The sequence below is a fragment of the Corvus kubaryi genome, unplaced genomic scaffold, assembly GCF_017639235.1.
Source record: "Corvus kubaryi isolate FWS band 111438036 unplaced genomic scaffold, C.kubaryi_AGA036_p1.0 37392, whole genome shotgun sequence".
In the NCBI taxonomy this organism is placed as follows: Eukaryota; Metazoa; Chordata; class Aves; order Passeriformes; family Corvidae; genus Corvus; species Corvus kubaryi.
The window spans coordinates 12,768,502-12,788,322 of record NW_024581131.1 but is presented as its reverse complement, the minus strand read 5'-3'; the positions used below and the strand labels follow the sequence as shown (position 1 = coordinate 12,788,322).

The 19,821-nt window shown below is 40.3% G+C and overlaps 1 protein-coding gene across 2 annotated transcripts in view; it reads left to right on the top strand.

The window, feature by feature from the left end:
- Nucleotides 1-233: 233 nt before the first annotated feature.
- Nucleotides 234-19,821, top strand: part of CUNH11orf49 (chromosome unknown C11orf49 homolog) — an 81,693-nt gene continuing 62,105 nt past the window's right edge. For both annotated transcript variants that reach the window (XM_042038431.1, XM_042038430.1), the window contains exons 1-2: nt 234-364; nt 10,291-10,393. In XM_042038431.1, coding sequence (XP_041894365.1) covers nt 319-364; nt 10,291-10,393 — 149 coding nt within the window. In that variant the 5' untranslated portion in view covers nt 234-318. The remainder of the gene's footprint in view (nt 365-10,290; nt 10,394-19,821) is intronic.

The following is a 19,821-nucleotide window of genomic DNA, read 5'->3' as shown; positions in this document are numbered from 1 at the left end:
TTGGCCCTCTGAGGTGTCCCTCGGCCCTGGAGCAGCTGCCAGGGCATCGCTCACCGCGCCCTCCTCACAGCCCTTTCCTCACGGCCCTGCCAGCAGGCTCTTGGCAGAGACCCTTCCCCCAGGCTCCCTCCGCGCTCCCAGCCTTGTCCCAGCTCCTGAGGGGCGGGCGGCGGGGCTGCTGGGCGGCGGGGGCGGCTTTGGGCGCGGAACTGTGGCGGCGTGGGGCGTGTTCCCAGCCGGGGCGCGCGGCCGAGCAGCGCCGGGAGCGTCGGGCGCCTTGGAAACGGGCGGAAGCCGGGAAGGAGCGGCAGGAGGAGGATGCTGAGCCCCGAGCGGCTCTCGCTGCCCGGGCCCGAGTACCTGGGTGAGGAGCGGCGCGGCGGGGCGGGGAAGCTTCCTGAGGATTCTCTCCCCCTGGTGTGCTGCGGCCCGGCATGGGGAGGGCTCGGCGGGGCCGGGGTGGCTGCGGCCCGGCCCGTCCTTCCCGGGGATTGCGGCGAGCGGCCCCAGGCTGGGCCGGGCTCAGGGGGGGTCGCAGTGGCTTCCTGTCCGCCTTGGCTGGGCAGCGGGCAGCTCCGGGCGGTAACAGCGGGGCTGTAGGACGCGGAGGTGGGAGGGCTGCAGAGCCCTCCCGGGCGCAGGGAGCATCCCTCCGGTGCCCAGAGATGTGGTCTCCGCGAGCAGCCGGCGGGAGCTGAGCTGCCGTCTCCTCCACTGTCCCCCTTGGCGATGCGAGTAGCAGCAAGCGGCGTCCAGCCTTTCTGTGATAGACTTCACCCATTACCAACCTGTTTTGCTCACAGATCTACGTGAGCATCCTTATTTTATGCTCGTTTCCCAACATATGGAAGGGGTGCTGCTCTTGTGTTGGGAGATGGTTCGAATGGTAGCTTTTGTTCTGAAACAAGGTAGCATTGGTAATATTTCCTACATAAAATGAAAATCTTTTAACCTGTGAAGCAGCTACTTCTTTGAAGACTACATCCTTTTAAGCTTGCTGTAAAGGCTTGATGTTCCAGGAAACTAAGGAGCAAAGTGATTTGGAGTTGATGTGTCAAATAAAAATAATTAGGATGGAATAAAGTCAATATGACTTCATTTAATTGCTCAAGAGGAGATGAATTACAAGTAGTAAGCATTTGGATTGTGTTCAAGAGAGTATTTGTGAAGTAAAACTCTTCAGCCATTATTTCCTAGGCCCAAGACCCTGTTCAGTAATAACTTCGGTTATAAAGATAGACATGATTTTCTGTGGTTTTCTTGTACAAGGGAAGGTCAGAAATGGAATGGATTGGTTTGTGCTACTTGTTCCATCATGATTTTGCCATTTCTATAAGTCAAAATGGAACAAGAGTATAGAAACACTGCTGTAAATTAAAACCTGTCTTGCAGGGGGTACTAGACTAAAAGAGTTTTGTTTAACCATTTAACCATTTAAAGGAGTGATCTAAGCCATCTTAAGGTAGAATCTCTTTGTGCTGCTGCTGCTAGAGTGCTGTTGGGTGCTTTGTGCATACCTGCGTAACTGCAGTGCTATTCTGTGTCAAGGAAACTCAAGGCAGAAATAGGTTTGTTTTCTGCTCTATTCAGGGTGATTCTCATGGGACTCGCTTTGCTGAAGTTCTTATTGCTGATTTCAGTTGTGGAGCTTTGGGTGTTTGAGAACAGTATCACAGTGCCATGTAGACACACTAGACACACCCTTTGGGTTTGTGCTATTCTGTCACATCACCTCAGCATTTTCAACCTACATGCTAATAGAGAAGTTCATAACTTTTCTAGGGTTGCTCTAGGTTGAAACCTGCAAAATTTCTTTTCCTTAATGATCCAACTTGGTTTTAGGTTCTTGTAATTGTTTTTAATGAAATAGGCACTTTTAATTGTGTGAAACTTGTTGGTAAGGATTGAGTCACTCAAAAAAATCTAGGAAGCAGACTAAAAATATTTAAAGTGTAAGAATAAACCAGTTTTCTGTTGCACATCTGAAGGTAAGACAAGATTTCTTAGATGTACAAGATTGTTAGATGCAAGCAGCTTTACTAGCCACTTAAGTGAGCCTCCTTTTATCTCTGTTCCACATGCTGATTTGGAATTGCCTTTTCATTTTGTACAACTTTCTAAATTATTCTGACACTGGGGTCAGAAAAAACACGTGTGACTCTGTTAGGTTGAGGAATAACTTGCACAAGAGTCTGTTCTGTTCATCACTTAGTGTGACCTTCCCTTTAGATTGCAGTATCTGTTGTCTCTTAGAGGGGGGAAGCATATTCTTATTAGCTGTAAATTTTACCAAAACCAATCTTTCTGTCTTCGTGAGACTTTGTAACTTACCAAACTGCTCATAGATCCTAAGAAATTTAGTGTGTATTAGCAGTAGGAAAGTGGTTAAAAACCAAACCGAGACAAAACAGCCCCCAACTCCCCCTCCTCCCACCCCAAATAAACACACATCCCCACAGGTTTTTCTAAGTTGCTTTTCCATTTTCTACATTGGCATTCTGAAATCACCATTATTCGGATTTGTTCTATTGTGCACCTCAAAGTCTTGCAAATACAGTTGTCTGAACTGGGGTTGTAAGGAGCTGTGATAAATTTCACTTCCTATAATTTCATTCTGAAATTGTGTTGCTCTAGGTTGCCACGTAAGGTATTCTCTGAGTCTCACAGATCAGATGACCCTGCCTTTTCTGAGCTGGAATGGGTAACTGCCGCAAACTCTTTTTTCCCTCTTTTCCCTCTTTTTCCCAGGCCAACACATAAATTGAGCAGCCAAAATAACATAATGTGCTACTTGCTGTGTTATTCACCCCCCCCCTTTTTTTTTCCCCTCTATTTGAGATAATTCTTCCAAATCCAGTTATAATGCTAAGAGGGAAATAAAAGCAGTTGTGAGTTAAAATAGAAATGAACAGGGAGAGAATTAAGCATTCACTTAAGATGAAAAATAATTGCAAAGCTTTGGTATACCAAAATTCCTGGAAAATAAAAATCAGGGCAACATGTCTCATGCCACAATGAGACAGTAAGTAGAAGAGAAGAGATGACCATTACTTAGTGAATAGGAGTGGAGATGCGGTCTGGAGAGTTGGCAGAAAGGCTACAGTAAAGATGATGCTGTTACAAGCAGGACATTATAAATAGCATTTTCACTGAATAAACAACGTTTATTGTTTGGGTATAGTGATGATAATGTGTTTCTCATTTGATGGATGAGACTGGAACTACAGTAGGCAAAATGAAGCATATTTGAGACACTTTTTCACGCCTTCCTCATTATGGTTTAATAACTGGTGATTGCTCAGTTATTTATAGCAGGCAGTGGAGCACTTAGTGTATTGTTCTGCTCATGCAGCTGTCTCTGAAGCTTCATATTGTATTACTTCCCTGCTCCCCTTTCCTGTTATGGAGAAAAAGCAGTAGAGTACTGCAAATCTCCAAACTTCTCTTTTTCTTTGTATTTTCCTGCCTTCTACTACCCAACTCCAGGATGTTGTTTCTTGTCCTTCTTTGCCAATATAAGGCATGTTAGAACGCAAATACTCTGCTGGGGAAATGCCTTATCAGTAAAGCGTGGGCCTCTTAGTGCCAGAAACACGGTTATGTTTCCTCATTTCTCTCATAAAAGGTCTTGGGCTTAATGATGAGAAAGAATATACACGCTTTTACAAAACTGAGAAGCTCCCAACAGAGAACTTCAGTTGTGTAGAGAGACTGCTGATGCCTGAGGCTTACTCTTCTTCTGAACAATCTTAAGAAATATTGATCTGGAAAGTACAATTGTTTCCTTTAACAGCACAATCACTGCATAGGCTACATTGTTATCCAGGCATCTCAGCTGACACAGATTCTCCTCTTAGTATAGATATTTGGTGAACTTCTGTGAAGCACTGTGGCTGAAAGAGCTCATGGTCTAGAAAAAAAGAAGAGAATGCCTTTTTTGAAATTTTATTTCGTGCTCTGTTGTACAGATAGGAGAACTGTAGTGTAGAAGATGAATATAATACGTAAGAGTTTGCTTCTAGAAATGCTAATTTGAATCTTCTTAGACTCAGTCTAGTGCTTTGTCCAAAAGATGGAGGTTTCACTGCCAAGCTGCTGTTGTACAACAAGACTTCCACCTTAGCTTGAAAGGCACAGGTGAAATCTGATCCTGAATTAGGTCAAGTTCCAGAACTGGAGAATACAGTTCTTCTGCCTATGTCCCTCTGAGTACGAATAGGTAGGGAAACATTAGGTTACTTAATGCCTTTTAACAAACTGGAGTGACAATTATTTCTACAATGTTAATTATTACACTGCATAATTTTAGATTTAAACAAAAACTTCCAAAAACCCCAAACAAACAAAAAAAGAAAAGATAGCTCAACGATTTGCTTTGGTGACGGGGTGGTTTGTAACAGCTGTATGACACCTTGCAGGAGGCAGTCTGCTGGAAGGACTTGCACAATTAAGTCAGTCTGTGTGCACTAATATGCTCATTGTTTGAAACAAATTCTTAGCTGTGGTCAAGATTAAATTATAAACGGAAACGTTTCTTAAATTTTTTGTTGAAAGTGGTTTTGAAACTGTGAACATATGAAATACGCTATAGTTACGCTGTGTGACCCCTTGGCTTGTACTCCTGAGTAACAGCACATGTCTCACATTGTGTGATACCTCCGATATGACAAGGTCTACTTGTACTTATATGTTCTGTCCTTCAAAAAAACATTTTGCTTTTGAGCGTTAATAGGAAATTACACTGTGAAGCTGTGCAAAGCTGGAAGGAACTATAACTGTACAGAGATGTAGCATTTAGGTTAATTGTTTTGTTCACTTACTTCTCTTTCCCAGGCCATTTCTTAGCAACATCTGAAGAGATTAAGCCCGTAATGATACCTGAAAAGATTAAAAAGAGCATCCTGAAAAAACATTAATGCTGGAAAAATTTCCAGAGTTGATGTGATTTTGTTCTTGCAGTTTGTATCCTTACGACTTCTCTTTTGTGTCATTATTGTTTTGGTAATGTTTGCATGAAATTGATTTTATATTACTATAAATGTATCTTTCCAATGTGTGTAATATGGTAGTGTCCTTAGTTAAGCTCCAATTTAGAACAAATACTGAAAGAGTATTTAGCTATTACCTTATGCTCTCAGAGTATATGTTCTCATAGATTAAAAAATGCCAGAAATATTCCAGATACATTAAAGCTTGTTATGCTCTTGAGCTTCTGATAACTGAAATTAACCATAATGTTAATTGCATCAAGTAGTGTGTATTTTCATCACTTCAGCTGAGGAGGAGGCAAATAAGTAAGAAAAACTGGTCTTATTATCCAGGAATTCCCACTCCTGTTTTTTCAGCATATTCAGTTATGCCAGGAATGACCCCAACTTAAAAACAACAACAGAAAAAAAGCCCTCTTGTGTGCATACAGAACAAATTGCTTTGGTAGACAGCTCTTGTTTAAGAAGTCATGTCTCCTGAATAGTTAAGCTATAATATAACCAGATTATTTGATAGTAATTTTTTAAGTAAAGACTTCTGTAAGTAAGCTGCGGGTCTGTTCTGCTGCTTCTTCAGACTATGTGATACATTTTTTACTATCTGATACCAATTTATTCCAATCATACTCTTTCTTCAGGTCATTTGGTACACTTTGTTTTTAAGTTGCAGCATCTGCTTTGATTTTTATTGCATCTTCTGGTCATCACATATTTGCTATTTCAAGTATGACAGGTATTCACTTCTCAGTAGATGTGCTGGTATACTAATCTTCAGGTTTCTCTGCCTCTGGAAGACTCAGTCTTGTTGGAAAAGGAAGCTTGTCACTGTAGCATTAGGCAGTTGTATCTAAGATGTAAAACTGGGAAGCTATTGAGCAAAACCAGTATGGCTAACGTGATTGGGTTGCCAATAAGTCCTGAAGTAAGTATTACCTAATTGATGCAAACAGTACTGTGGCACTTCCAAGATCTTAATCCTCTCCATTCTACTTGGATAATAAAACCATTACATATACACAGTATCATGACTTAAAGGTGACATCTATTTCCTTCCTTCCTCCTGAATTTCTGGCTCTAAGAATTTCGGTGCATATATTCTGTTTCGTGCAGTGATATTATTTGCATTAAATTTTCTTTCAAGACTTTCCAAATATCCATGCTTGTTCTTACAACATTTGTAATCAAACCTACAAAGTAGTGGATTGTTCTCATCCAAAGATTGAAACAAGTAACTTGGTGGCTTATAAAAAGACTATTTTTACCATTTTAAATACATATGCAAAATTATTTGGTGTGGTTATGACTAAATGGAATTAGTTGTGATTGTCTAATCCATTGTAGAGAAATCCATCGAGATTGTGGATTGACTGTGGTTGTAATCCTCATTATGCCTTGTACTTGTAAGCTGAAGATTTTTATGACTTGGTCTGGCCATGCTTGAATTAAACAGCCACTGCTCAGCCCTGAATTTGGTTCTGAGCCAAAATTGCATTCATTCCAAAATTCATTTTAAACACTGGGCATGTGAGTGCTGGTGGGGTGTGAGCATGTGAGTATCAGAGGCTGTTCTCTTAAGTGCTGCAGGAGGCAGCTTTGGAGGAGCTGTACATGTTGCTACTGATTGGACAGGGGCTCCAAGTGTAGCATCATTGCTAGTGGTTTAGTGATAAGAATGAAGAGACTGTGCGCAAAGGTATTTACTTAACATCAGGTTATGAGCTGCCTGAAAAATCCTCTTAGTCTGTCAGATTCCTTTGTGAAAGCTCACTGTTAGTTTTAAAATCTGACAGCAAAGAGTGTGGCACCTACCAAATGAGTGTGGCAGGCACGCTGGCTTCCTATTTGGGATAGTTGCCTGGGATTTCAGAGTCGAGTTTACAGAACATGGGTTGCATTGGAAAGTTCTGTACGAGTTGGGAACTTCTGTTACAATAAGCCTGAAACAAACAGATGCTGAGGATGATGTCCTGATGTAACACCTCCTGTATGGAAACTGCACTATACTGGAGTTCTGTCAGGAAGAAAATTATAGTAGAGACAGCAAGCTGTAATAGCACAGTGGCATGAATATTTGGGCTTTACATTCTGATTTGGACTTGCTGCCTTACTATTGCAAGGTGGGCCTCAAAAATATGAGTAACATGTATACCAGTACATCATTATCCCTGAATTTTCAAAAACTATTAAAATGTATGAATCATCTCATTTATTTTGCCTAGAACCCCACAGATTTTTGATTATGCTTGCATAAACAGTTAATGTTCCGGTATGGTTCCAGTGTTTGTTATGGAAAGTACCATTTGTATAAATTAAGGAACTACTCTTTTGCTCTAACCAGACTCCTGGCACTTTATTTTGCCTCTCTGGCCTGCTAAAACCTGCCTGCAAATTAGATTTTGTTCTATGACTTTTCTGTATAGTATAACGTTAGCTGGGTTATAAAACATATTACTTGCATTGTTCCATGGAACTGGGCAGTCAGTGAACAGGAAGCCAGAGCTGGAATTTGTTTTGGCAGTGTGAACTGCGCTACCTGGAAAAGAGCACAGCAGCCAAAGGGACAGAGAGGGGGACTTCTCAAGGAGATTTCAAGTGCTATTTTCTTTTAGCTTCTCTGCTCACAGATTTCCTTCCTTCCCCACACCTCTACCCACTCTTCTGGGAAATAGGGAGAGATGCTCTTTGCCAGGATCCTTAGGCTGTGCCACAAAAAGCTTAACAGAAATACCCTTTTACAAGCAATTGTATTCAATAGTGACCCATATATTTTTGTGTACATTTTGAAATGTCATACAAATGTCTAAAATTCTATGTTGAAAGTTAATTTATTTTCCAGGAGCAGATTCAAAGGTATTTATTATAGAGTCAGCCACATTGTGCTGTGTACCACTGTGGGATCATGCCTGTCTATTCACAAAGGCTTTTAGGGGAGGTTTATAACTCGAAAAAAGGCAAAATAATGCAATGTTGTTCATTGATAGGGACTATTCCATGAAAGGCGTGTATACTTCCCCACAAAGTTTTGAGAATGGTTTTGCAGTTGAGCAGTTTATTGCAGGCTGAGGTGAGTGGAAGCCTGTCTGCTAGTACCATTTCCTAGCTTAATCTGCTGCTGCTGACACCTCAAGAGGGGCCTGGGGAGACGATTGCTGAGTGTAAGATGGTCTGCTTCAGGAGGAGGGAGGAAGGATGGGCTGAAGTAAAGCTACCCAGTTGTTGCTATCTTGAGCCTATGACTGAGCTGCACAGACTCATTCTTCCCTCAGGGGACACAGGTGCGCAGAGCTATTTTTCTTTAATCACTCACATAAATTAAATTTATTCCTTTGCATTAAAATAATTAAATAAAGCTACGCCCTATATCTTTTAGTGCCAGATAATATCTTTAAACCTTTGGCTCACCATTTTGCTATCAGCTGCAAGGTATTTTCCAGGGTGTGCTTAACCAATTTTACCATTGTCCTGAAAAGTGTTCTAGGCAGAGAAATCCCCTGATAGCAATCAATATTCATGCATACTTTTAATCACTGTATCCACTGGGAATAATCATTTCCGGGCCTCTCTTGAAGTCCACCTGCCCCACACTAAGATGAAAGGGCCTCCCATGCTGTGTATCAAGTGGTACAGGCTTGATGCTTACCAGAATATTAAACACAAATTAAAATGGTTTGAAGAATATTGATGTGGGTCTGAGGTTGGCCAGTTGCTGGTGAGGGGGTGATTCTGCCAAGTCTGGAGCAGATTGGCAAGGAGCAAGAACAGCCCTTGCCTTTCCTATATTCCCTAAGGGTTTTCTCCTGCTCTTTTTAGGACACGACACTACTTGCAAAGGTGCAGTAGGATACGTGTTTAGGATGGAGGTGTGTGCTTTGGGAACAAGGTTTGTGTGCTTTCCAGGTTAGGAATGATTTTCCTGGGTTCGTTGTAACTTGTCTTCTGATTGTTGAACTGTAGATTTGGAAAGTCTACTGCTTGATAGCTGGCACATCACCTCAGACTCGGCTCTTTGTTGCTCCACCTTGGTTTCTAGCCAAAAACATCAAAGGGGCTCAGTGGTAAATCTGTGCTGCTTCCTCCCTGGCAAATGCTTGTTTGGTACAGCCTGCCCCCTGTAGAAGCAGCAGAACAGTTTGTGTTGCACCAAACTGTATTTACTCAGGGGTCTTATAAGTGAGCGTCATTCTGTCGTGGGGTACTGGCAGATCCCCCATTTCTGAAATTCTGCTGTGTTTGGCCTCGGTAGTTATTTGAGACTGGCTGTTGAGCAATATAAATCTCTCTTGGCTTTGAGACCTGTTCTCCACCTGCCACAGTCACTGATGCTTGTTTGGAAACAGATGTACTTTTATTTGCACCTTCAGGAAGAAACCTTTACAGTGATGCCATGATGACTTTTTGCCTTTTCTTTTATACCCCTTTTATACACCTTTTAATAGCTTTTGTATTCTTAGTGTTTTTTAGCCTACATTCTTAGACTTATTTGTCAAGCTAGGAGACTAAACATCTTAAAAGCCTTGTAGTTAGGGATCAGAAAGCCCCAGACACCAAGGTCCTCTTCAGAACACATTTTGTAAACTAAGATAGAACCATCCAGGGGGGGAAGGTTCCTTGGGGAGGGGGGATCACTCAAGCCTCTCATTGGGGAATTTTTGATAGATATGCTAATTAGTAAGACCTATAATGTTATACCCAATCTATTGATAGCGTGTGTGCATTGCGGTATGCATTTCGGTGCATTCCACTTGGACATGTATGTGCTCCTAAGGATCCTTAAAATAAATACTGAGGTAAAATCCCTTTTTCCCTTCTAACCGTGTTTGAGTCTTGATTTTAAGACCAGGAAAAGGCATCAACAGAACAACCTTAGGACTACGTGGCTTTAGTATAGAGGGAAGGGCAAGGAACACTTAAAGCTCTGCAACAACCCCCTTGAAAAGGCATTGACCACCTGTGTAGGAAAGATGGCTGTGACTCAGAACAGGGATCAGGAACTCCTCTTGAGTAAGCATTTTCCAGTGAAACTGCCTCACAACTCCTTATCTTCCTTCAATACCAAAATCTCAGGGGGATTCTAAAAAAGAGTCTCTACTGTCAATGACTAACTCTGTGTAGCCAGGAAGGAAAGCAGGATTTAGGTGATGAATTTTACTATCCATATCTGGGAGAAAGAAACCTCTACTGTCTAACTGAGGAAGCAAATGCTTGATGTCTTGTGTAAGGCACACAGCTGGGCTTGTCTGGCTCTGGGCTTTGTGGGCCCCTTATAATCTAACTTCTGTCTCTTACTGTCTTTTCTTTGCAGCTCAGCGACATGTCCTCACATACATGGAGGATGCAGTGAGCCAGCTGCTGGAGAACAGAGAAGATATTAGTCAGTATGGCATTGCCAGGTTCTTCACTGAATAGTAAGTACATCAGGATGCTGCCAATAGGGCCAGCCTGAGGGGAGCTTTTGGAAACAGACAGGATACATGGAGAATGGAGCTGGACATGTGCTGGTTATGTTGTGAATGCTGGATTTTACTGCATTAGCCAAGGGCTGCCTGAGCATGTTTTGGAAATGTACATGGGTTTTGTACACTTCAGTACCTCTCGTATTACAAACATTTGTGTGAAGCAGTCACTCTGGGGAGCAGAGATTTTTAAAACATGGAAAACCAAATTCTGCTTGTCTTAGTCAGGACTGTTAGTATCAAACTGCTTAAGAGATACTGAAGCAAACTGCTTCAGGGACTGCTTCTGGTTTCAGCAGCACTCATTCTTCCTTTTTCTGAGTATGAATTTGAATTGTTTGTCTGCTTGTGTGATTGTTGTCCTGTTGAATGCTTTAACTGGATGCCTCTTCTTGCCTTAAAACCTGTATAAGTCCTTAAATACTGGACAAGAGCACAATCTCTTCTTACTAATTTTCAAAAAAATTCTTGAGGGAAAATCTGTGCTTTCTGTCCACGGAAAGTAATACTGACATTAGTCAGCTGAACAAATAGTTGGTAAACAAGAGCTTAAGAAAGATAAAGAGCATGATTACAATGATCTCCACCCAGCAACAGGATTTCTTTACCAGTGTTGAAGGCAAGGTGGCTTTGAAATACCCAGCTGAAATTGTCATTCAAGCATCTCTGCAGATTAGGTTTAGTTTGCATCTAATTTCAAACTGACACTTCTGTGCCTTTTCGAAACTTCTGATCATATATACTTCAAAAATTAAATGGTGAGCAAGAGGTCATTCATGCAGTGAAACTGTTCAAAATGCTTCTCCATAGTATTTCTTTGTCTTGACATGACACCTTGACCATTTTCTTTTCACTTCCTGTTCCTCTTCTAACTTTGAAAGAATAAATAGCGATTCAAGACCATTATAATGAACCAAACCGTCACCATAGAGCAAAACCCTCCGATTGACTTAGGTGCTGGAGGTCTTGTTTTTCCCATTTATTTTCAGAGATAATAACCATTTTACAGCAGTTTTTGTTCACAGTGAGTGTTTTGTGGAGTTTCTGGTTTCATGAAAGACAGGAAAAGGCTGCATGTTCATTCATTCTGTAATACGGAACTACTAGTTCTCTTTTTTTCTATTAATTTTTTTCTTTTATAATATATCTGGAGTTTAGCAGATGAAATGGTAGCAAAGCACCAACAAGCTTAGTAATTTTGAGAGCTGCGAAGATTTGAAATGTGGGATTCTTCATTTGAAATGGAGAATAATTGATAGCCAATATGGGTGTAGAATGCAAAGTTTCATACTATGAAAATGTCATATGTTCTGGCTCCCAGGGCTTAGTGGTGAGCCCTCACTGCCCAAAAGATTTCTGTTTATCCACTCAACTATCAACATTTGTTCCGGCTGTGCTTTGTCTCTCCCAAGCAAATAAACTTGATCTTTAGTCTCAGCATCTTCAAACTCAAAGATAACTCGTGAGATTCCAGAAGGTTTGTGGGCACTCTCCCACTGTTTTCCTTAACCCATGTTTTTCTGAGGGGGAGGATTGGAATGTGCATGTTTTGAAGTATGCTGCAGTGATTTGAGATGAAGAGACTTGGTATTAGGATGTCCAGTTTTTAAAATTGTCCTTTCTCTATTTAAGCTCACTTAAAATTAGAGACCAAGCACTGGGTTTAAAAAGCTAGCAGGTGGGCCCAAACAAGTAACTTTTTTTTTTTTAAGTGTTTGTGGGGTAAAAGAATGACTTCTGTAACTTTTCAGAAATTGAAATTAGTCTGTCAAGGACAGGTGTTAGATATTGTCCAAACTCTTCTCAGAGGGCATACTTTTTAAATTCAGTGGTGTTCCATGGACCTCTCCGCTGGATTCACTGCTGAAGAGCAACCTGATGTCATTTCCATCATGCATTGCAATGCCCCGCTTTACCACGAGTCAATTCAAGTCTTTGAGGCAGTTACAACAACTATTTTTTTGGGTAATTAAGAAAATTTTGTTGGGACTTAGCATACCTGAGTGAAATTTCAGAATTGAAAATTATGTGATCATTTAGCTCTATATGGATCAAGCAGTAAGTGTTTTGCTGGCAATGAGTGTTTCCAGTCGTTTCTAAGAAATGGAGTTGGGTCTGTATTTCACTGCTATCCACCATCTAGCACTGAGATTGCTGATTGCAAAGGGCTGACCTTAATCTCTACAGTTTTCCTTCCAGAATAGTTCTAGTCTTCAAGGATAGTTTTTTCTCCCGCTTTATTCCAGTGTTCATTTGTTCCAATCACATGGACATCTGCTTTCAATCTTGGGAGTACCTTGAGGCTTCCCTCATCTGGCTCACTCCTGACCCTTAAAGGAATAGGGATCAATCACCCCTCTGCCAATTAATCCACATCTTTTAGTTAAACAAGTAAAATTATGCCTCTCTTAGGACTAATCTTGATTTTATAGATATGCTGAAATGCTACTGGTATTTGTTCAATACAAGCCTGAGAAAGCTCTTGAATCTCCACGAAATGCAGACTCTTGAAAACCCTCTGTGTAATTACACACTAATGCTGCTTTACTTCTTCCAGCCTAATGTCTGTGCCAACATATCTTAAAGGAACATGTTCCCCCTATACATTATTTATCATCCTGTTTTCTTGATCTTTCCTATACTGAAGAAAAACAGGGCCCCCATGCTAATGCATTTGATCACGCAGAGGGAATGTGCATAGCATCCCACTTTATATTTTCTGGGATCTTAAAGGGAGTCTGTGTGTCTTTTTTTTTTTTTCATTTCATCCTAAAGAAGCAGCAAAAAAAAAAAATTTGACCAAAAGACTTCCTAGTAGTACATTTTACTTTTCTTGTTGGCTAATCCTTTGCCTGAAACTTTCTCTTCCAGCATGCAGGTAGATGTGCTGCTCTGTTCAAGACTCTTTGGAAAGCTCAAAAATAATAACCAGTCATAACTTACCTTGCTTAGGAAACTGTTTTTTCTGTAACTTTAATTGTTTGTTTGATAAACCAAACACAAGTAAACTGGAGACATGGGAATGGACTTTGTTTTGGAGTCTATATTCTTGTCACAAAACACTTCTTTTGTTTCTGGTGAAATGTCTCCTGACCACCTGCCAGCTGGAGCATGACTGAGAAAAACGTCTTGCTTTTAGCTTGCAGATGTAGCACTGCTTCCACTGGACTCTGCAAACTGATGTCTGAGATCCCCTTTTTCTGTAAAGGATGTTTTTCTGCTGGCTCTAATTTGAATGCCCCTGCTGGATCTTGTGTGACAGTTTAACAGTATTTATCTGAGAAGGCATCTGTGATGTGTGTGCTTGAAAGGCTTGAGGGTCAGATACTGCTTTTAGGTCTCTTGTGTGCCTGGCAATTCAAAATACCAGCTCTACTGTGTAGAGCCCAGTTTTACAAAAAGGAACTTTTTGTAAAAAACTCTTGTAAAAAAATTTGCTTTGTTCCTAGTAACAGGACTGCCAGTGCTATATAGTTTGGGATCCTTGGGAAGGAAGATGTTATCATGGTGAGAACTATCAACTTCTAGCAGTGAAAGTACCTCATTTTCTCTTGCTGTCTGGATTGGATGGAACAATTTGTTCAACTCTTTCCTTAGGGACAAATACGATACCACTCCCTTGGCTTTCTCTGGCAGTAGACACAGGCTTTGGTATCAGACAAACTTTTGGCTTGTTCAGTCCTTTATTGCTGTACAACATTACAGAAATAAATCTGTAGAGTAAACAATGTCCTCCTCTTTAAAAAAGTCTCAATACCCTTGGGGGAGGAGGGCAGGGGGGAAGGGCCAGGAACAAGACAGATGGGATGCCCATGAGAACTAAGCCACTCACTGAAGACAACCTTAATTGGCAACTGGGAATAACCTGAATTATCTGCTTATAAAAAGGAGAGATTCTTAGAGCTAGCTTAGAGCCATCAATTTTCTTTTTTCTTTGCATCTGTGTATGTAGGCCTTATCACCATCATCATCTTGCTGTCATCTGCTCTGCATCTTTCCCCTTTTCAGAGTAACTTGTTTTGTCTTGTTTGCAAGGATAGTGTAAGCTCTTCAAGACAGAAATGATATTGTACTGCATGTACTTTACAGCACCTAGCATTGTAGAATGTTGACTCTGTGCTTTGTACTATTACAGTACAAACAGCAAAAACAGTAGTGAGAAGGTCCTTAGGGCTTTGGCAAGTTGTGCCAGATTCCCTTTCTGAGAGATGGAGCCATTCATTAGAATTTCTCAGTACAACTGTTTGGGGGAGGGGCATTGGTTTTGGGTTTTTTTTAGTGTTAGTTCTTTGTGTTTTGGGCAAATCAGTAGTATCTGTGAGGTATTAATACTTTTAGGATATTACCTAAAATATTGATATTCTCTCTGATATAAGCTTCTGAGCAATTGCAAAAAAACCCACAACATTTCATGTATTCTTCAAATACTGTCAGGATTCCTACATGTCATCTGCTCTGGAGAGAAAAAGATAAAATTATCCCCCTCAATGCAAGACTGCACTGAGCCATGTGATCGGTATCAAGCTGCTGCTGTCAATGACCTAGCTGTGCAGCAGCCCTTTGGGCTGAAAATCTCAGCTAGGATAATGTGCTTGATGGTTCCTGACAGGCTTTTACTTGAGATTCCTTGATCCCTAGGGCACTGTGTCTGCCTCTCCTTTTCTCGTCAGTTATCAGTGGAAAGAGAGTGAATATATGAACTCAGACACAGCATTTGTGCCAGAAGCTCTGAGGAGATTTTGCAGCTTATGTGAATAAGTTGCTGTGAAAGAAACATTTTGAAAGTGTCTCTCCACAGAGTACACGGATTTGCAGGACTGAATTTGTTGATAAATCTTTCTGGGGAACCTACAGTAATTGCATATTTCTCCACTAAGAGTGTTGCTAATGGACACAAAGCCTTTCTGTTAGTCCATTTGTTGCCTTCCAGTCTCACCTCTACAGAGAAGCATTGTCAGAAGGGCAAACTCTCTTTCTTGTAATCAAGTTTCTCCAGCCCACCTTAGAAATGGCATTTCAATACCTGCTGTCCACTATGCATGGGGTATGTGTTTTGTATGAAAGCTATGGAAGACCTAGGGGTTCTGGATAACTCTATTTATGATTTAAATTACGTTAATTTTGTCTGGAACCTGTAGATCAGTCACCCAGTGTTTTTATAATAGAATTGCTTTATGGCAGAAACAGCGTTGGGATTTTGATATGACAGCCAGGATCTGTGAAATGCTGATTTTCCCAGAGTTGTTTCTTTGTAATAAACATTGCAACAAGTCCTAACCTGACAAATATGCTGATTGGGATAACTGCTGTTGAGTAAACAGCTGGAAAAAATGCATATATTAATTTCAATAACACACTTATTCCCACTGAAGGTTGTACATGTTGCCAATATATTAGAAAATGCAATATTTTCTTACCATGTTCTTGAGAATCTTACAGGTGAGTGGATTCTCACATATGTCCCTTGCAAAGCAATACAGGGGAGATAAAAAGGTAAAGAATCTTTTTGGTAAGCAGGATTGTCTTGGAAGACTTGTAGCAAAGCAGTAGAAGAATTGAACTTAAAGCATTTACCGGTGATGCTGTATGTGGTAATATACTCCACTTAAGAAGCTTCTCAATACCGTTTTGGTGACAGAAGAATCTGCAGGATTTGCCATAGCATATGAATGTTAGCACTTGATGTCAGCATCTTGTCAGCACAGGGGAGTCATCCGTGGTAACTCTGCACTTATACACTGACTTGACCTGCACCGTGCTCTTGCTCTTTCGAGAGAGGTAATAGCAACTTCCATGTGCCGTGGGATCAGGTTATGATGCTCCTAGTGTATATTCACTGGTGTAGCAGTGCAGTCTTTGCCCACTTCTTTCCTATTGCTTTACATCATGGAAATTGCATATTTATTTGTGGTCTTTGTCAGAATAGTTGCAGCAGGAGTTGGCTGACTACTTTATGGAGACCTTAAGTGGTTGGGTATATTTTATTTGTTCTTACAGCCTTGAAGGCTGAAATGCAACACATCTGCCATGAAATTGAGCTTCCTTTAGGTTAAAGCCAACTGCATACAGGCAGTGTGGATAGCTAATAAAACTGGAAAGAAAAATTTGAAATTTCCCAAAAGCCAAAGCCCAGGAATGTGACAAATGCTACAAATGTCAAGACCATATATACCTGAGTTAACTGTGTTTGTGCCTTTTCTCTGGGCTAGAGTTGAATGTACAATCCTCTCTCTAGCTTTAGTTTTAAACTCTGGTATAATTCTTGTTTATGCTTCCAATTTTTTTTTGCTTTTCATCATAGTTGCTGATATTACTAGTACAAATTTGGAGAAGTATATGATCCCAGCTGGGAGTTAAGATCAGACTTTTTTGACTTCAAATGTATGAACTTATACAGGTTGCCCTGTTCTTGCATTTCTTACCATGTATCTCTGCTGTGGTTTTGTTTGTGTCCTTGCAGAAGTGAAAGGGCCCCCAAGTCAGAATTGGGGAGCTCTGAAAATCTTATATTGCCCATCTTCCACTGAGGAAAGCTCTGTAGTAGCGTTTGCTGTGATGCAAATTAGATATTCAATGCTGATGTAACTGGTTTTGCATACAATCTGCAATGTGTATACAAAGCAATAATCTCACCTCATGCTTGATCACATGCTGCAAAGATTGGATTTCCTGCAGTTTCTCTAAGTGTTTTGCAGAAAACTGTTTTAGTAATGTGAAATTGGCAACTGGAATTCAGTAGAAATGCACATGACAATAGCAGCTTTGGAAAAACATAGCAGTGTAGAAAGTTTAGTACACATTGGTGTTTTTTCCCATATTATATGTGGGGTTTTTTTTAACTATTCTTAAGAATTAAAGGCATAGTTTTATAATTTTCTGTTAGGAATATTTTCTTTTTAACATACTATTTCCTCCAATAAAGCTTTTGATGCCTCAAGCCATAAGAGTACCACTGTTGGATACATGATAACTTCATGAATAGCAATAACTCTCTCTGTATTACTAACTCACATAGTTCTTGTTTTAATGAAGCACTTTGGCATGGGTCTAGGCTACTTTATGTATATAGGAGATCAGTTTTAGAGTTCTTGGCTTCCATCTGTCTAAACCTGTAAGACTTTCTATTAAATTGGAATAGTAGTATAAGTTTGAGGAGCACTTTATTTTTTCCCAGAAAGATCTTTAAGGAAAGATGGATCAGAATTGAAGTTGGGGTTATTTTTTTTGTTATTGTTGGTTTGGGGTTTTTTCCCAGTTTTGTGTTGTTGGAAGGACTTTTGTGTTTTTTCTTAGGCTGCAAAATGTTGAGGCATCACAGAAAACCTTGAGGAACATTTCTAATTGCTTTGCTATGTATGTGTTCCCTTGTGGACAAGGCCAACAAATGTAAAATTTTTCCTAAATTAGATATGCCAAACTGTAAAAATGAGCAAATGCTTGCAGCAATGGGATCTGATAAGATCCCATGATAGGATTCCTTATCCTTTACAGGATAAAATCCCTTAACTATGTCTGCATTTCCATGAATACCAAACACTAAAAGCAAGCCTGAAAAACGCATTTTTAAAACGTGGTTTATCTTCCTTTTCTTTAAAAACAAAACCAAACCATAGCAACAGAAGTCTAGTTCCTAGAAATCTGCATGTATTCAGAGAACCTGAGATTTTCTGTGCAGTGCCATGTTGAAACCATACAGATCCCAGAATACATTAGCTTTAGAGACTTGCAATAACCAGGTGTCCTGCAAAATTAATGTTATTATGTATCTTCAAGTGAATTAAACAAACTGTAACTGGTCAACACTGTAGCCAAGCAGTTGTAGTGAGCACAAAGTGGTTTAGCTAAGCAATCTCTAAATGCAGAGTTAACATTAATGTCAAATGATGTAACTTCATCTATATTAAAGAATTTTGGCAAGGTTCATTTGTTGCCATGATGAAAATATTGGAAGCTGCTCAGTCTTTGATGTGCTATAGTTCTTGCCAAGGCAACTGAATAGGTGAGAGAGTACTAGTTGTAAATTTTTTCTTTTGAAATTCTCCAGTCAAACCAAGACGAAAACAAGCAACTATGGAATCTGTTTGCATGGCACCAGTGCTGAATCTCTCTGGAACAGGTATTCAGTTATATTTCAGTATTTCGTGGATCATCACAGTCATAACATGATTATGCAGCTACCTTTTTTAAAATAACTAAAAGGCTAATTTATAAAACATGGAACTGTCGTACGACAGGAGATACATGAGACTTCATGCAGAATGGAGCAAGCAGGCCCTTACTTGTACTTATACTTTGGCCTCAATTTTCTGATAAGTCAATTTGCCTTTACTTGGAATTATACTTTGATCTCAGGCGTTCAAGATCAGTGCAGTTCCTTGATAATTTTCAAAATCATACTCCTCCTTTGGTGGTCATTTATGCTTTGGTATCCAAATCCATCTCCAGCCGGTGTCAATTCCATAGCTACTTTCAGAACTGTTAGACAAGAGAAAATCAGAATGTTACATTGTGTGCCTTGTGTTTTTCATAGTGTTTTTCATCTTTGTGCCATCTTCTCACCCTTGTCACAGGTTCACTGTATGGTTTCTGTAGCATCTTGAAGCTAGTGAATGAATTCCACAGCATGACAGGGAGGACAGAAACACTTGTTGGTTAATAAAGGAAGCCAAAGAATAGAGACCATGGCTGTAAGCTAAGGAAGCTAATAGAGGACTTTAATCTCCCATAGCCTCAGAATATAGAGGGTTATAGAGCAGTTCAGTAAGGAACTTTCTTCTTGCCCCAAAATGTCAAGTTGGACCAGTTTGAACAAATACTAAATAGATCAGCTGAAAGAGTTACCAGTTTTCCTTGTGTGGTTATAACTCTGGATTGGTTTATTATTTATGTATTTAGTTTAGGTTTGGGCAGAAAAAGGCAGGTTTTTTTGAGGGAAGCTGGGTAGCAACTTGCAGTGAGCTCCATAAAAGCTAGTTATAATGGTGTTCGTGCAGCTGTTCCTGTGGTGTGCAACTTGCACAGTTTCCTACTGTAAAAACTAAATCTCTGTTTATACCAGCAAGACCTTTCCAGACTTGCTGAAACACCATGCAGTCTGAAATTGTACCTGATCAGACTGAAAGAGCTGGTCATGGGTGATTGATGCTTATCTGTGAAGGTTTCTTTACTTTTCCCTTAAGCACCTTGGAGGGCTTCTGCAGGGCTATTTACGGTCTTTCATTGTATGCCCTTTCCCATCTTCCTGAATACTAGGCTTCCCAGCTCATAATTCTAAGAAGAAGCTTTATTTCACAGTAGAAAGGGGCCCCAATATGTGGCCTATTATATCCATATCAGCTTGCTTACCCTTTTCAAACAGCTATTGTGTTTTAATAGGGCCC